The following is a 15,557-nucleotide window of genomic DNA, read 5'->3' on the forward strand; positions in this document are numbered from 1 at the left end:
TTAAAAAATATTAAAAAATATATGTAAAAAAAATAACAAAACAAAAAAAATTAATTATGCCTAACGATACTTCAAACAGGAAGCTTCGTCCATACACTACAAAAAAAATACTTATTTGCGATCAGTTTATTTCAACGAAATAATTAATTATAATTAAAATTAATTACGAATAATCTTTTAATTGTAATAAATTAATTATAAAAATTTATTTTTTTTAAGTGATATATATATATATATAATATAATAGAAGCTAGCTAGCTAGCTAGCTAAAAAGCAGATGATCTGCATGCAGATTGCAGCTAGGGCGGTTGTTGTTGTTGGGGGTATTGCTTCGTAAGCAACTAAACGGACCCCACCAGCTGCATGCTTGATAACTAATACTACTGTTATCTGTTTACTTTTGGCATTAATTAGTTACAACGTCTATATACCACTTTTCCTTGATTCCCTCTTTTTGATTAACTTCTCCACCAAACCATATATATATATATATATATATATATATATATATATATATATATGTGTGAATAGACCTCTCTACTTCTTTTTATTAATTTGGCTAAAAAATAATGTTAAATATAGTTTTAGATGTATAAAAATTTCATACATTCACTTTAAAAATAATTAAGGTCCACGATTAAAAAGTAATTTTTTTATAAGTCTCAAATTTATTTATTTTTTTTAAAAAAAGAATATACGGAATTTATACATGACCTTGAAATTATATATATAACACTTATATATATCCATACTTTCTACCATATTGTATAATATTATTAATGATGATGATAGTGGTGATGAGGCAGAGGCTATGGCTCGTTTAAGTAGCTCATGCATGCTAATGTTCTTTCCGTGCAAGTCCAAGTTGAAGAATACATAACGTTTTCTTTACTCTTTTCATGATCCAAAGCATGAGTCTTGAAGCAACAAAACGTAGCACGTAATACAAGGAAAGCTGGGCGGGCTAGCTAGCTAGCTAGCTACTTATATTATTTCTGACTTCTACGTCTACGATCGATTTTTATATTATATGTATAACTATCTACCATCAAATGTGATCAATTGATAAAACCATTCACATTGTTTAATTTTCAATTCATTTTGCATTTATACTTTTTACTAATTCATTTTTCATAAATTGGTACTTTTGAGATAATATTTGATAATGTAATATGATCATATTAAAATAGTAGATGTTTTGAAATCCAATCCAGATTCCATTGCATTTATACCAGATCACCTCCGATTTCATTTCAATATTATATAAGAGTTTATAAGTTCCGCGCACTTCTTTTGAAAATAAGTAGGATCTATGGTTAAAAATTTATTTTTCATGTAGATCTCAAATTTATTATTTTTTTTAAAATGAGTATGCTAGACTTACACCTATTAGTTCTGTAAATTATATCATTTTTTATTATATAATTACATGTAATATTTAACCGCACTATACCAGCCAGCTTTTACATTATATATATAGAAAAAGCAGAATAAAGAAATTAACTAAATTATTAAAATTCATTACAAAACTTAATTGACAATGATCATCATCACATGAGGTTTTGCTCTCAATTCTTTGCATATATATATATGTATATATATATATATAATACACACACACACACAACCTGGGCAATCATCAATTGGGGATCGCAATAAAATTCATCTTTTAAGTCTTGTAGAAGATGATCAAGTACTGGCCATGCATGCATGTTATATATATATATATATATATATATATATATATATATATATTGGCGATTTTCCTAAGTCTGGTTCTAGATTTGACAAATATGATGAGAGGTCGTTGGTTAAGATGAAAGAAATTAGCAAATTTTAACTGTATTTTGACGAACCATGCATGCATATAGCTAGGTTTTAATTTGCTTTACATTTAAGCCTATGTTTTGTTCAACCAAAGATATATATATTTAAAATTTCACCTAATTAAGAATTTTAAAAAGCAAATTATATTAACCCTATATATCATATTTATAAATAAATAAAAAATTAGAAAAAAAAAAGTGTGGCCGCCAGGCGCCCACGACAAGAGTGTGGGTATGGTCAGTCGTGAGACGTCATGATGACCAGCTGTCATGGTTTTGTCTCTTTTTAATTTTATTTTTAATTTTATTTTTTGTCGGTTTTGAATTTTAATGAAGAGTACACTTTTACGTGTCAACATTTTTAGGTATCGGAGGGGATAAATTACAAATTCTTGATCACTTAAGATTTAAATTGATTATTTATATAAAACTATAAATGTTGTGGCATGCAGTTTGAGGGGTTAAACATATTTTTCCCAAGAAAATAATATCCTAATTAATCCATGATCGGAGTGCTATACATATATATGGTCTTCACATTCTTTATAAAGTGCATGGCGTGTGGATTAATTGGTAGAGCCTGCCATCAAATTGACTATAATATATGTACTTCAAAGCCAAAATTGAAACGTGTCTTCTGTCTATATATATACATTTTAAGACATTTTGAAAAAATAATAATAATAATTAACAAGCTAGATTTTTTTTTTTTTTTTTTTTTTTGACAAATATATATATATACATTGTAAGACATTTTGAAAAATAAATAAAGTAATTAATTTTATGACAAAGTTCATGGACTAAAATCCTCTCAATTTCATTTGAAAATTAATTGAAAGGAATAGTACTAAGCATTTCTAGAAACACAATAATCAAAACATGCATCCTATTTTATTTATTTGATTAAATTCTGATATTCCCTCCATGTATTGACTTTAACTTTTTCTTAATAGTTAATCCAAAAGGCTGAAAACATGCATGCAAGCACAAAAAGGCCAGAGGTATATATATATATATATATATATATATATATATATATATACTCATGATCGATCATGTGCAACTGTTTACCAAAACAATTTTAAAAGAAAGATACTAAATTTCAACCATTTTTTGGTTGTTCAACCCACCCTTTGAACCTCTAAAAATATCCCAAAAATTAACAGACTCATCAGTCAAAACTCTCATACAAAATACAGAATCCAATTTGGATTACATATCCAACCAATTAGCTAACCTCTCCAACCTCTACCAATCACATTACCACACATGCCACCAAACCATACTCCATAATTTATTTCCCCATTTCCTCACTCTCTTAGTTTTAGCTCTCTTCTATTCTTAACAGATGCCTAGCTACATGCCCTTTTGCCAAGCCATCGCCTAGTCGGCAGCCCCCAAGCCGTCTGCCCCCACTCAAATTTTGACACGTACCACTTAGACTCACGTTAAAGGAATTGTCAACTCCCTAACTCTCATAAGAGAGATATAGACCCAACCAACCAATAACACACAACCCTGTAAAATTTGCCACCTTGCTTTATAAGACTCCCTATATAAAGCCAATAGCCAAAATTAATGTAACCATCATAGCTTTCTCATTTCAGCTTACCAAAATGCGCTGGACTAGAGGCCAGACCCTAGGCCATGGCTCCTCAGCCACTGTCTCCCTGGCCACGGCCTCTCACATGTCCGGCGCTGTTTTTGCCGTCAAGTCTGCCGAGCTTTCCAAATCTGAGTTCTTGCAAAGAGAGCAAAAAATTATATCCTCTCTGAGCAGTCCTCGTGTGGTTGGCTACAAGGGTTGTGATATTACCATGGAGAACAACATGACCATCTACAACCTTTTCATGGAGTACGTCTCCGGAGGCACACTTGCCGATGCAACTCGCGGCTGTGGAGGCTGTCTTGATGAATCTTTGATCGGATACTACGCGCGGCAAATTGTACAGGGGCTAGAGTACTTGCATTCACATGGCTTGGTACATTGTGACATTAAAGGTAGGAACATTTTGATTAGTGAAGATGATGGTGCCAAAATTGCTGACTTTGGATGTGCTAAGTGGGTTGAAAAAAGGGTTGAGGAGGACGACAAGGTAGTGGCAATTGGCGGCACCCCGATGTATATGGCGCCGGAGGTAGCTCGTGGAGAGGAGCAGGGGTTCCCTTGTGATATTTGGGCAATTGGGTGTACAATTATTGAAATGGCTACTGGTGGTGCACCATGGCCTAAAGTAGCTGACCCAGTTACGGTCTTGTACCAAATTGCATATTCCGGTGAATTGCCTGAGTTTCCAAGTTTTCTATCCGAGCAAGCAAAGGATTTCTTGGATAAGTGCCTAAGGAGGTGTCCAAAGGAGAGATGGACAGCTAGTCAACTTCTTAAGCATCCGTTTCTGGAGGTGTCCAATTCCGGTGAGAAGTCAATTCAAGACTCTACTTCAAATTTTTCTCCTACGAGTATTCTTGATCAAGGCTTTTGGAACTCAGTGGAAGAGTCAGAAAGTCTGAGCAGTCCGGTTGATACACAGAGTAAAAATCCGGCCGCCGATAGGATCAGGCGGTTGTCCTCGCTTTCAGAGGTACCCAGTTGGACATGGGATGAGAATTGGATCACAATTAGGGAGAACAATTCTGAGGACAACAAAGTTATCATGAATGGTGTTGAATTTGAAGCTTACATGTTTTGTGGGTCAGCAACAATCTCCATTAGTAACGGTGTGGAAGAGCTGGAAAGCACATTTGGTAGTGAGGAGTTGTTGAATTTTTCAGATAGCAATGTAAATAGCCGTAGTGGGAATTTAATTGGTTTCTTTAATGATAGGAAAAGGTGTGTAGCTTTGAGCAATCTCAATTTTGAGAGAGACAGAGAAAAGTCGTTTCTTCCTTCAATCTCAAGTTTTTGAAGTTCATAAAACTATTCTCTTTCTGCTCTCCCTGTCTCTCTGTGTCTCTCAAATACACTGACACATGATTTTACATCTTTGGACTGTTGTACAGCAAGCTCAAGCAAATTGTAAACATTAACAGAAAGCAAATGCAAGAAGAGTTTGGTTTTCTTTCGGGGAAGTCCATCTGCCCACTTTTTGGTTTTCTCAATTCCCATACCTATCCATCTCACTTTTTTTTTTTAATGGGAATACTACTACCCTTTGTCCTCTAATTTATCATTTCAGATCACATTTCAAGTGGTTTCGTATATCTTCCATTTAAACGGACAAGTACTTTAAACATGACAGATAAGAATGACTAAAAATGACAAAATCTTAGACAAAGAACAACTCTTCTCCTTTTGTTTTCGCAAATGAAATGAGATGAGTTAAGATTAAAATTAAAAGATTGAATAAAATATTGTTAAAATATATTTTTTAATATTATTTTTGTTTTGAGATTTGAAAAAATTGAATTGTTTATTTTATTTTGTGTGAGAATTTGAGAAAGTTGTAATAATTAGATGAGATGAGATAAGATGAATCGAGAGGAATTGTGAAAACAAATGAGTCCTTAATGGCCTCTCTATACTCTGTTAATTCAGTTTGCCCCACACAGTGGCACTTTTTGGTACTTTCAAGGACACATATTGCAAATTAAACCCTGTAGCAGAGGAGTTTGAGCAATAAGCAGTGCCATGCCAAGCTATCCAGTTGCAATATTAAATCACACACCCACTCTTTACTTTGTTAGGTATAATAATTTTGCTGAATTTCCCTGACTCAGAGGGGTCCTATCTGGCCATTTCAATCATAGAATTGCCTACCATCTGTTCTGGCCCGGTCCCTTTTCTGTTAGGTAAAACAAGATTAAATTCCCGGAGGCAAGTAGGATTACCCACCTGCAATATCTAATTTCCCATACTTAAACAACTCCATTGCTTTGGGTTCTTATGTTATACAAAGGCAACCTTGAGGCAAACAGCTTTTTATATAGGATAATTGCAAGCTCTGTTAATAGCAGAATGAATATACCCAAGGTTACAGAAATGGAGGATCAATCTCCAACTATAAATACGTAAAATGATAGCTAATGAAGAAATTCATAAGTCTAACTCATCTCATAAAACCGGTTCTATAAAAGAGGCTTGTTCATTCTTTATAAACATGTTCAAGACATTGTCTACAGGTAATGTAGTATTATTCCTCGACAGCTAATTTGAAAAAGAGTTTCTATTTGCAAGCTAGTGTGAATAACACATTACGCACATCGGGTTTCATTTGCAAGATCTAAGTTTTTAAATTGATTTTATAAATCAAATCATGTCATATTAATTGAGTGAAAAGTTTCATTCTCATCGTCTTACAAATAGAGTTTTTCTTTAAAAAAATTTGACTGCCTTTCCGAGTTTAAGCTGACAAAATCTGTCCCTGGCAAAATGATGTAAAAGAAAACTTATTTAGCACCTCAAAACACACTAGGTAGTTAATTAGTTAAGGTTCTACCAAAGTCGAATTAGTTGGAGGGTTCTTTTTTTTTTAGCAGAAATGGAGGGAGGTTTGAAGTAGGAGAATCTTCCAACTCATTCTTTTGTTTTCTCTGAAACCTTATCATCTTTTCTCAAAACTACTTTGCTACGACCATATTTTCAAAAGCTTCTGTACAGTTCATAGAAGTGTCATCGTGGTTCTTGATCATTAGTCAATCACAAAGACAAATATAGCCATGGATCATATCTAATTGTAAATGTACTTCCAAATCTTTCTACTAGAGAGTAGTAGGTAAAGCATGTGAAATTATCACTTGTCTAAAAAGTTTAAACTGAATGTACAGTCAGGATTCGAACTCTGGAGCAGAAATGAGATATCAATTTAATTATTTACATTTTTCTTAATAGGGCAAGACTAACTGCCATTCACTACAATAAGGGATTGTGTTTTGGGTTTTTTTTTTTCTTAATATATATATATATATATATATCTAAGAATTATTATTATTATATATCTAAGAAAATAGCAAAGATATTATAAAGATTTTTTCAGAAAGCCCTTGAACGTTTGAAGATCTATGAAGTAGTTTTTTATCACTTTCGAGGCAAAAACAATATTTCTTGGAAATTTGTCCGCGCTTGAACTGAAGTTTCCATGCATGGGGCATTTCCAGGGGGCGTTGGTACTTTGCCCATGGCTATGCTCTGGGGCATTGAGCCTGAAAAGATGAGCAATCTGGCCCAGTATAGCCCATGCAGACAGTTTACTTTACCCAAATTTATTTTGGTCCGTTCGTAGTTCATGCGCTATGGGTTACAGTCAACACAAAGGAAAAGATTAGGCCCATTTGATAATAAAAATATTTCATCTCGTCTTATTATTATAATTTTTTAAAATTTTTATACAAAATATAATAAACAATTCAACTTTTTTAAATTTTAAAATAATAATAATATTAAAAAATAATATTCTAATAATATTTTATTTAACTTTCAACTTTTATCTAAAATTATCTCATCTCATCCCCTCTTCTCTTATTATCCAAACTGCACCTAAACCCCAAAGTGAGCCCAGTTGATATCCATTGGAGACTCTTTTTTAGTTATATACCTTTCTTTTAAAAAAGTAAGGGCGCTATAAGAATTCTTATATGCATTTCGCCTACGCGTATTCACCCATCCGCTCGTTCGTCCAGAAAGAGATCAAAGGACCAATGTTCATCACGAGATAGCCCCTTGCATTTGCATGTAGTTTTGACTTTCTCGGTGCCACCATTTCCGAAGTATTTATTGGACCGTATTATGTATACCAGTCTAAGACATTCTGACTACTTCGTTGTATGATCTTTATGTGAAAGGCAACAAACAGACAAATTCATAATTATATATAAGAATAATACATTTATTTATTTTTATTTTATTTTATTTTTACAGCTAGCTAGCTGCCATTGTTGGATCACACAACTAGAGAAAGTGATCACCTTCATGAATTCAACATTTTCTTATTTTATCCTCTTACCACTACTACTTAATTTGCTTAGCTACAGAAAAATATGGACGTAGTATTACTAGTTTTGCCTAAGAGCAATGTAATTGGCAGAGCAAGCAAGAATGATGGAAACCAAGTTGGGCCCACTCTTAAAGATTATTTCCAAATTTCAGATGGGCCAATTACAAGATTAAGAAAACAATGCACGGATTGGTGCAATCCACTTGGAATGAAACTAGCAAGAGCCCAACACTCAAGATGGGTTTGAAAGAAGGAGAACCAGCTTTGATCCACTTGATTCAAGCTGTAGAAGACATGACTTAGAGATATGGCCTATTGTTATTGGAGACTTTCAATTTGGTTAAATGATTTATTTGATTAGTTTAGAATAAGTAGGCTTGAAGATGTCTGGCCCACACGTCTTATTTTTAATGAACTAGGATTTTCAAGAAGGCCTTGTATTTTGGCCAAGGGCTTATTTAGAAAGTTACTCTTTAAGAATTAGGGTTTCAAGAGGTACTGTAGCGTTACTGTAGCCACGAATACTATAGTGTGACACTGTTCATCAGGACATTTTGGGTAAAAATGGACTTTATTTTGACTAGGGTTTTAATTAGGTTTAGTTTAAATACTCCTTATAGCCTCATTTGAAGGTTAGACAATATTGAATTTTATTTGTGAGTTGAGTTTTCTCCTCTTGTTCTTGATTGAACTCTCGAACTTATCAAAGGTAAATCACAACCTTTGTAGCGTTCCTCCTTTGTAATCTAGGTTCTTGAAACGGATTTTTCAACGGGTCTAGATTTTGATATAATCTAGGTTCTTGAAACGAGTTCTCATCGGGTCTAGGTTTTCCATCCATTGACTTGAATTTGACTTTCTTGGAGAGTTTTCAAATTGATTGTGGGTTCAAGGGATTTCATTCTCGCGGGTTCATATCAAAGGGTTTGGCCTTCTCCGGATCAAACCCAGATAGCCAACTCTGACTTCCTTGTTCAGTTTTTCGGCAAGCTCCCTCGACTTCTCGATCCCCATTAGCTTCGAATACGTAGCCTTTCCAGCTACCAAGTCCTTTCCGGCCGTCTTCCCCAGTTCCTCCGACGACTTTGTCACATCAAGAATGTCATCGACCACCTGGAATAGCAACCCAATAAACCTTGCGAACTTCCTCAACTTCTCTACCTCCTCATTCGAGCCGCCTCCCAGAATCACTCCCACAACGACTAAACCTTCTAGCAATGCTGCTGTCTTGTGCAGATGAATGAATTCGAGCTGTTCTAACCCCACTTCAGAGACAGGGAGCCCTTCGCAACTCATATCTGCTACATGCCCAGTAACAAGCCCTTCCGGCCCTACCGACCTGGCAAACTCGCCGGACAAGAACCGCAACAGCTTCGCTGAAAGCCTTGTGGTTCGTTGGCCTTCCTCGGCGGAGCTCATCATTGTCCATGCAAGGACGATCGTCGTGGATCAGAGACATGGTGTGTAATGTGTATCATCTCGACAGCACATGCAGCGGACATGGACATGGACTCAGACCCGCCAACGAGCTCACAGGCAGCAGTGCATAGGACCGGGTGAACTCGATTGCCACTAGCAAGAAGGGAGTAGCGCATGGCCTTTTGGATCTTCTGGCCCTCTTTCAGTGGAACAGCGGCGTCTAGAGCTTGGTTGATGGATTTGGCTTTCTGGATCATGTAGGCTTCGAAGTTGAAAGTGGGTTTTGATTCTTGTCCTTCCTCTTTGAGAGTGGTGAGGGCACGTATATGCACACTCGCACAACTCATCTTTATATCAGAAACTTAATTTTACACAAAGAGAGAGAGAGAGAGAGAGAGAAACAGGCTTTGGTTTCTTTGTAGCAAGAGATTAGAGAGAGAGAGAGATCTAGAGAGAGAGAGAAACAGGCTTTGGTTTCTTTGTACCAAGAGATTAGAGAGAGAGAGATGATATTGGGGGCTATGCCAAATGCGCCTAATCTGTATGCCATTGCCATCTTTGTAGTGACACTTATATATAGAGTGAACAGATAACAGATTAATCAGTGGTCTACTAAAAAGGTTAAAAAATGTAAGACTTACAGACAGGATGGATGTTTTATTCATGATGAGTTGATCTCTCAAGTCTTCCCCCACCCAATCACATGAATCAATCCCATATAAGGAAACGTAGAGAGAAGATTTGACTTCAAAAGTAGGGGGAAGATCAAGGAGGGAGCTGATCTTCAGCTTCCATCCTCTTGGACCGTTAATATTGTTGAAATATATATGCAATAGAGAAAAAAGAAAACAAACAGGTAAAGAGAAGTGGGCCGGAGAAAAATAATGAAAACCGGCCAAGTTGAACAAGCTCGACGTAGCTAGCTAGGAACATGCATATATCATGAAGAATTAATTAGAAGCCCCACCCGTGCCATGCGCGTTACACGTACACCCGAAACAAAAGTTCTTAATTTTGAATATTAGAGCAAATAAAAACAAAAAAAAAAAAATAGAAGTCACAGCTTCATGTGCAATATTCTTCCGTCAAAAGTCAGACTTTTTTGTTTTCCTTTTAAAAAAATCATGTTAGTGTCGGTACGCAATTTGAAGCTCCAAACTGCTTGTACTTAACAAGACTTTTTTTGAAGCCATCACTCACAATCTTGTAATGTGGGAAGTGCGCTCTTCTGGAGCAAGTTTCTTGCAAAAGAGCAGGCAGAGGGAGTATATACACAAATTCAACCTTGTAATTAAAGGGATGCACTACAAGAGATTTGGATTTTGGAGACGAAAAAAGAATTTCATTTCCAAAAATGATTTTTAGAGATGAACTTGGGCAGAACCGTTCGAAGCTATTCGAACGGGTGTTTTTTTAAGACGATAATTTTTCCTCTAAAAAATACGTTCGAATGGATAAATATAGGTTCGAACTGACATGGACCATTCGAATTTAAAATATATTCATTCCAACAGATGACCATATTTGATTTTTTTTTCTAACGGTTGTAGTGTTCGAATGAATTTTATGCGTTCGAACCAATAAATTTATAAAATGAATTTCGCTCGAACATACATAATTTACATTCGAACCAACTATTTATTTTTGCAACTCGTTCATTCAAACAAGGTTTAGGAAATTAATGTTGTTCAAACAATTATTTTATTGTTCGAACGGACGTATGGATTGTATATCACGGTAGTCATTCGAACTCTTTATTTTGTATTTGAATGGATGTGTTTTGATTCAAATGGATTTAATAAAGGTAATTGACGTTCGAATGGTATTAATCATACAGTACAAAATTTAATTTAAAACAAAATACTAATATTACAAAAATTGTAAAAAAAAATCACAATTATTCAAATATTTTGGAACATCATAATAGAAAGACAATTAAAGAAAAAAATAAATTTTAAGAATGTGGTGATAGTATAGAGTTTTGGACATAATTGATTGCAACTGTTCAAGCACAGCTTTTTGTACCTTCGTCCCTAGTCTCATTTGCATATTCTCTTCTAATCTCACCTCAAGATCCGTTGTTTGATCTAATCAGATCAGCAACTCTTTTTTCTTGGACCTTAATCGTTCTATTTCAAGTGTTGCTTCCTCAAATTCTTTAGTCTTGTTGTCATTCGATCTGGCTCGAGAAAAGGATGATAATGTTGAGGATGGTTTCACTCAACGTCCTAAACCTCTCAAATATCCAGAACGTGATCCAAGAACTTGAGAAAGGATCTGAGCATCGTTGACAGATGATGCATCAGATGGATCCGCAGCAGTTTCCTTAAGAGATATAATTTTGTCCTACAAAAACAAAAACATTAAAGTTAGTATAAGTAACAAAAATATTATGTCACAATAGAATTAAAGAAACTTAAATTTACATAATTTGCCTCTACTTAGAGACTAGTCCAAATACCATCACGATTTTTATGTGATTTAGCATACAATTAGATCATATCATAGTCAGTAGGACTTTTTTCTTTTTGCAAAAGAAAAATCTATATTAAAACTAAAATTAGAAAAGTGTATTATATGTTAATATTTAACGAAAACTAGAATAACTTACCATTTTGTTAGACAAACAATGAAAAGATCGAGAACCCGCATGATGGTGTATCGTTAAATTTGATCTATTTAATCATTATCTTTTAAGTATTAATTGTAATTTATGTATTAAAACCATCTTATGTTTCTTATTTTTAAAGTATTAATTATAATTTAAATTTACTTATTTTTTAATTATACCTTGTAGCTTTTAACCTCATTATCTTTTAAGTATTAATTGTAATTTATGTATTAAATAAATCTTACGTTAGTTATTTTTAAATTATTAATTATAATTTAAATTTACTTATAATCTTATTTTTTAAATCTTATATCTTATTTTACTTATTTTTTAATTATATCTTATAGTTTTTAATAATTTAACATTTAAGTATTAAATTTGAGTTTAAGTATTACAACATATATATGAGTACTCCCGTTCGAATAAGTCAATATCTGTTTGAACATGATAACTAGTTCGAACATGAAATCACTGTGTTCGAACGGTTGCAACCCAAATTCCAGAAACGAAACAAACACAAACACAATTCTCAGAGAACACATTCATGGGATAAATACAAACTCATAAAATGCATATTTCACAAACATTGTACAAAGACAAATTTTATTATATATATATATATATAAGTAGTAGTATAAATATTAGTATATAATAATTAAGTAGTTCATATTATAAGTTGTATAAGTATTATATATAAGTAGTATAAGTATACATACTATATTATATAAAAAAAATATAATAATAATCAATGCAATCTTTTTACCGTTGGAACGGTATTAGTAAGTGTTCGAACTAATAAGATATTTTTGGAATTCATTCAAACAAAATTAATAACCATTCAAACGGAAAAAATAAATATAAGCCATCATGTCCAGACCCAGCGTCGTTAGAATGCTTCAAACCCACAATCATTCTCTCCGCTGCTCCAATGCCACCTACTACTCAATATCGCCGTTGAAGTCATTGTCCACCATCACTCTCTAACTAGCAACAGGTATGTCCTCCCCCAACCTTTTTTACTGATTTTTTTTGGGTAAGACATGTAAATGGATTGAAAATGGAGTTTTGAAAAAAACCCCATTTCAATCCCGTAGTTCGCTAGAAATGGAGGACGGGATGACCATAGGGAGGGTCATCCCGGACTCTCATTGTTGTTATAGGAGGAAAAAACCATGGTTTAAATGGTAGATTTACGGTTTTGCAATGGCTGAGTCGACTCAACCACGGGCAATTTCGAACTAGAAATCGACGTTCGAACGTCCACTATGACATTTGAATGGATCACAAAACGACAACTAGACAGTTCGAACGGCTATCTGTGGGCGTTTGAGCTCATTTTTATTAACGTTCGAATGCCTATAGATGGACGTTGGAATGTGTTGTTAAGCATTCGAACGGACAATTTTTATTTTAATTTTTTGATAGATATAATTACCACTCGCTAATTATAATTATGATATTTTGTAAACATTGTCCTTAATTTTATATCATAAATTTAGCATCATTCAATGTCTTCTTAAGGAAAGAAGTGGGTTGCATCAGGGCAATCATCCAGTGAAGAAATTCAAGAGAGGACTATTTTTTGGAGAGGCAGGTGAAGATAGACGATTTTAGTTATATTATGTGGGAGGGACATTCTCTTGCATCTGTCTTTCTGGATTATGGTTGGACACCGATCATCCATAAAAAAGATGAAGGGATGAACAAGATAGTTTCCAACATCAATATTGTATCTCAGTTCTATAAAGAACTTGGTCGTACCAGCCAAGAGAATGACATATACACTTTCTCCGTTAGAGGCATCACAATATGCTTTTCAGTTGATGCAGTTGCTGATTTTCTAGGTATCCCTCGACTGCCCACTGCATATCCTAACATGGTGCCTAGAGAGTCTACACTTGTAGGCGATGGGGAGATTGTAGAGGAAGAGAATACTGTGATGCATGATGAGATCGATGGCCACGTTGATCATAAGGTTCGTCAGTTGATTGTGGGTCAGATGCTCCTTCCTATGATGAGAGCAAGAGTATCAAATAGGTGGACTTATCTAGTTTTTTCAAGATCATGAACATTATAATAGCCAACAACATCGATCATCGACTGCCCAAGACTGAGGTGAGTATGGACCGGGCATGATTTATGTCACGAGTCACTCACGGGGTGCCTATCGACCAAGCGAGATATATATTCACTAGGATTTGATTAAAGGCCACTTATATTACGACAGGTAGAGTTTTATTTTATTTAGTGTACTTGGTTACTCCTTTTGATATATATAATACTTGTACTTATAAAAAAAATTTATGACAGATATATTGTCATTTAGAGTAATGTCACACGATTGCTTTTAGCAAAAGGAGTCAGGCCAGTTGAGTTTAAGCATCTTCGAGAGCCGATTGGACTGATCAACTCAATGACCTTGTCTCGTAGCACCGAACACTCCAGATTTTGTATTTGTGCACCCACTACAAAGGCGGTCGACACTCAGGGAGTTGCATAGGGCGTATTTGGTGAGGCATCTACATAGGGTGCATCACACAGTGCTACTCGTGAGGAGATTGCTGATATCGTGTGTGCATAAATGCGCGCACAGACATCAGAGATCATTGATGCAGTCCAGGTTGCTCTTGCAGAGACTGAATCGAAGCTCATGTCTCGAGTGACTAATATTGAGGCACGCATTGCTGGAGTCGAGGCGTTACTATTCGGTATGACCCAGTAGTGTATATATTTTATTAGCATTAAATATGTTTTTTTGTATTGACAATTATGACTATTTGTATTTTGTATAATTAATTTAAATATTCAAATAGTCATATATTATATTCCTGCCATACATTATATTTTTAGGATGCAATTAATGTAAAAAACAATACTATAAGCAATATTTATTTAACATAAAAAAAATGCTAAAATATTTTTTCATTAATTACATAAAATTAATTTATGAATTCATAAATATTTTATGTACCGTTCGAACAATGTTTAAACAAAACCTCGGCAATTTTAATTTAATTTCACACCAAATGTTCCGTTCAAATGCATAAATGTTATGTTCGAACGAGCTTGCAACGTTCTTGCCACGGTTTCCCACTAAATCTTTATCGTTCAAACTTTCTCCACTAAAATAAATTACTTCCCCACCAATATTACCATTCGAACCAATTATATAGCATTCGAACATTCATTAATTTCATGTTCGAACGTATTTTTTTTACCATTTGAACTGTCTTGACGTTTTGAGAAGACCTAATTCGTCACAAAAAATGTGGTTCGAATGGATTTTAAGCCGTTCGAACGTTTTTACAAAGTCATCATATTTTTCAGACATTTTGTCTCTAATAATTACTTTTAGAGATGAAATTTATTTCGGCCCTAAATTATTTCATCTCTAAATTATTTTGTCCTTAAAACTTAAATTTCTTACAGTGGGCGCATTTTAATATATATCCAAGCACGTTTAAATTCGAAGTCTTTTTTAATAGAAATCGGTGCATTAGTGCCGGTACTATCACATTGATTTTCCTAATTGTGTTGGGTTTGCATCTAATAAAATTTTATTAGAAAGTTTAATTGATTTTATCAATTCATTTACATAATAAGATATATCCAGTGGTTTTTTTTTTTCCACCGAAAATTGGCCAAACTTGTTAATATTGATTAATCAATATTGGATCCTAGCCTCTTTGGATCCTAATTTGCCACAAGAAAAGAGATATCTCATATCCACTTCTACTTATCTCATGCTGGTGTGTATAACACACTATCAAC

General features: G+C 34.2%; 1 protein-coding gene and 1 pseudogene across 1 annotated transcript; one reads left to right on the top strand and one right to left on the bottom strand.

The window, feature by feature from the left end:
* The first annotated feature begins 3,350 nt into the window (after positions 1 to 3,350).
* On the top strand, positions 3,351 to 4,888 carry LOC121248640 (mitogen-activated protein kinase kinase kinase 18-like). Its single transcript, XM_041147172.1, has one exon. It carries the CDS (start codon positions 3,443 to 3,445, stop codon positions 4,730 to 4,732), a length of 1,290 nt encoding a protein of 429 aa, XP_041003106.1. The 5' UTR covers positions 3,351 to 3,442; the 3' UTR covers positions 4,733 to 4,888.
* A 3,766-nt stretch (positions 4,889 to 8,654) lies between these two features.
* LOC121249311 lies at positions 8,655 to 9,951 on the bottom strand (annotated as a pseudogene).
* Between the last annotated feature and the right edge of the window lie 5,606 nt (positions 9,952 to 15,557).

The sequence above is a fragment of the Juglans microcarpa x Juglans regia genome, chromosome 2D (assembly GCF_004785595.1).
Source record: "Juglans microcarpa x Juglans regia isolate MS1-56 chromosome 2D, Jm3101_v1.0, whole genome shotgun sequence".
Taxonomy (NCBI): domain Eukaryota; kingdom Viridiplantae; phylum Streptophyta; class Magnoliopsida; order Fagales; family Juglandaceae; genus Juglans; species Juglans microcarpa x Juglans regia.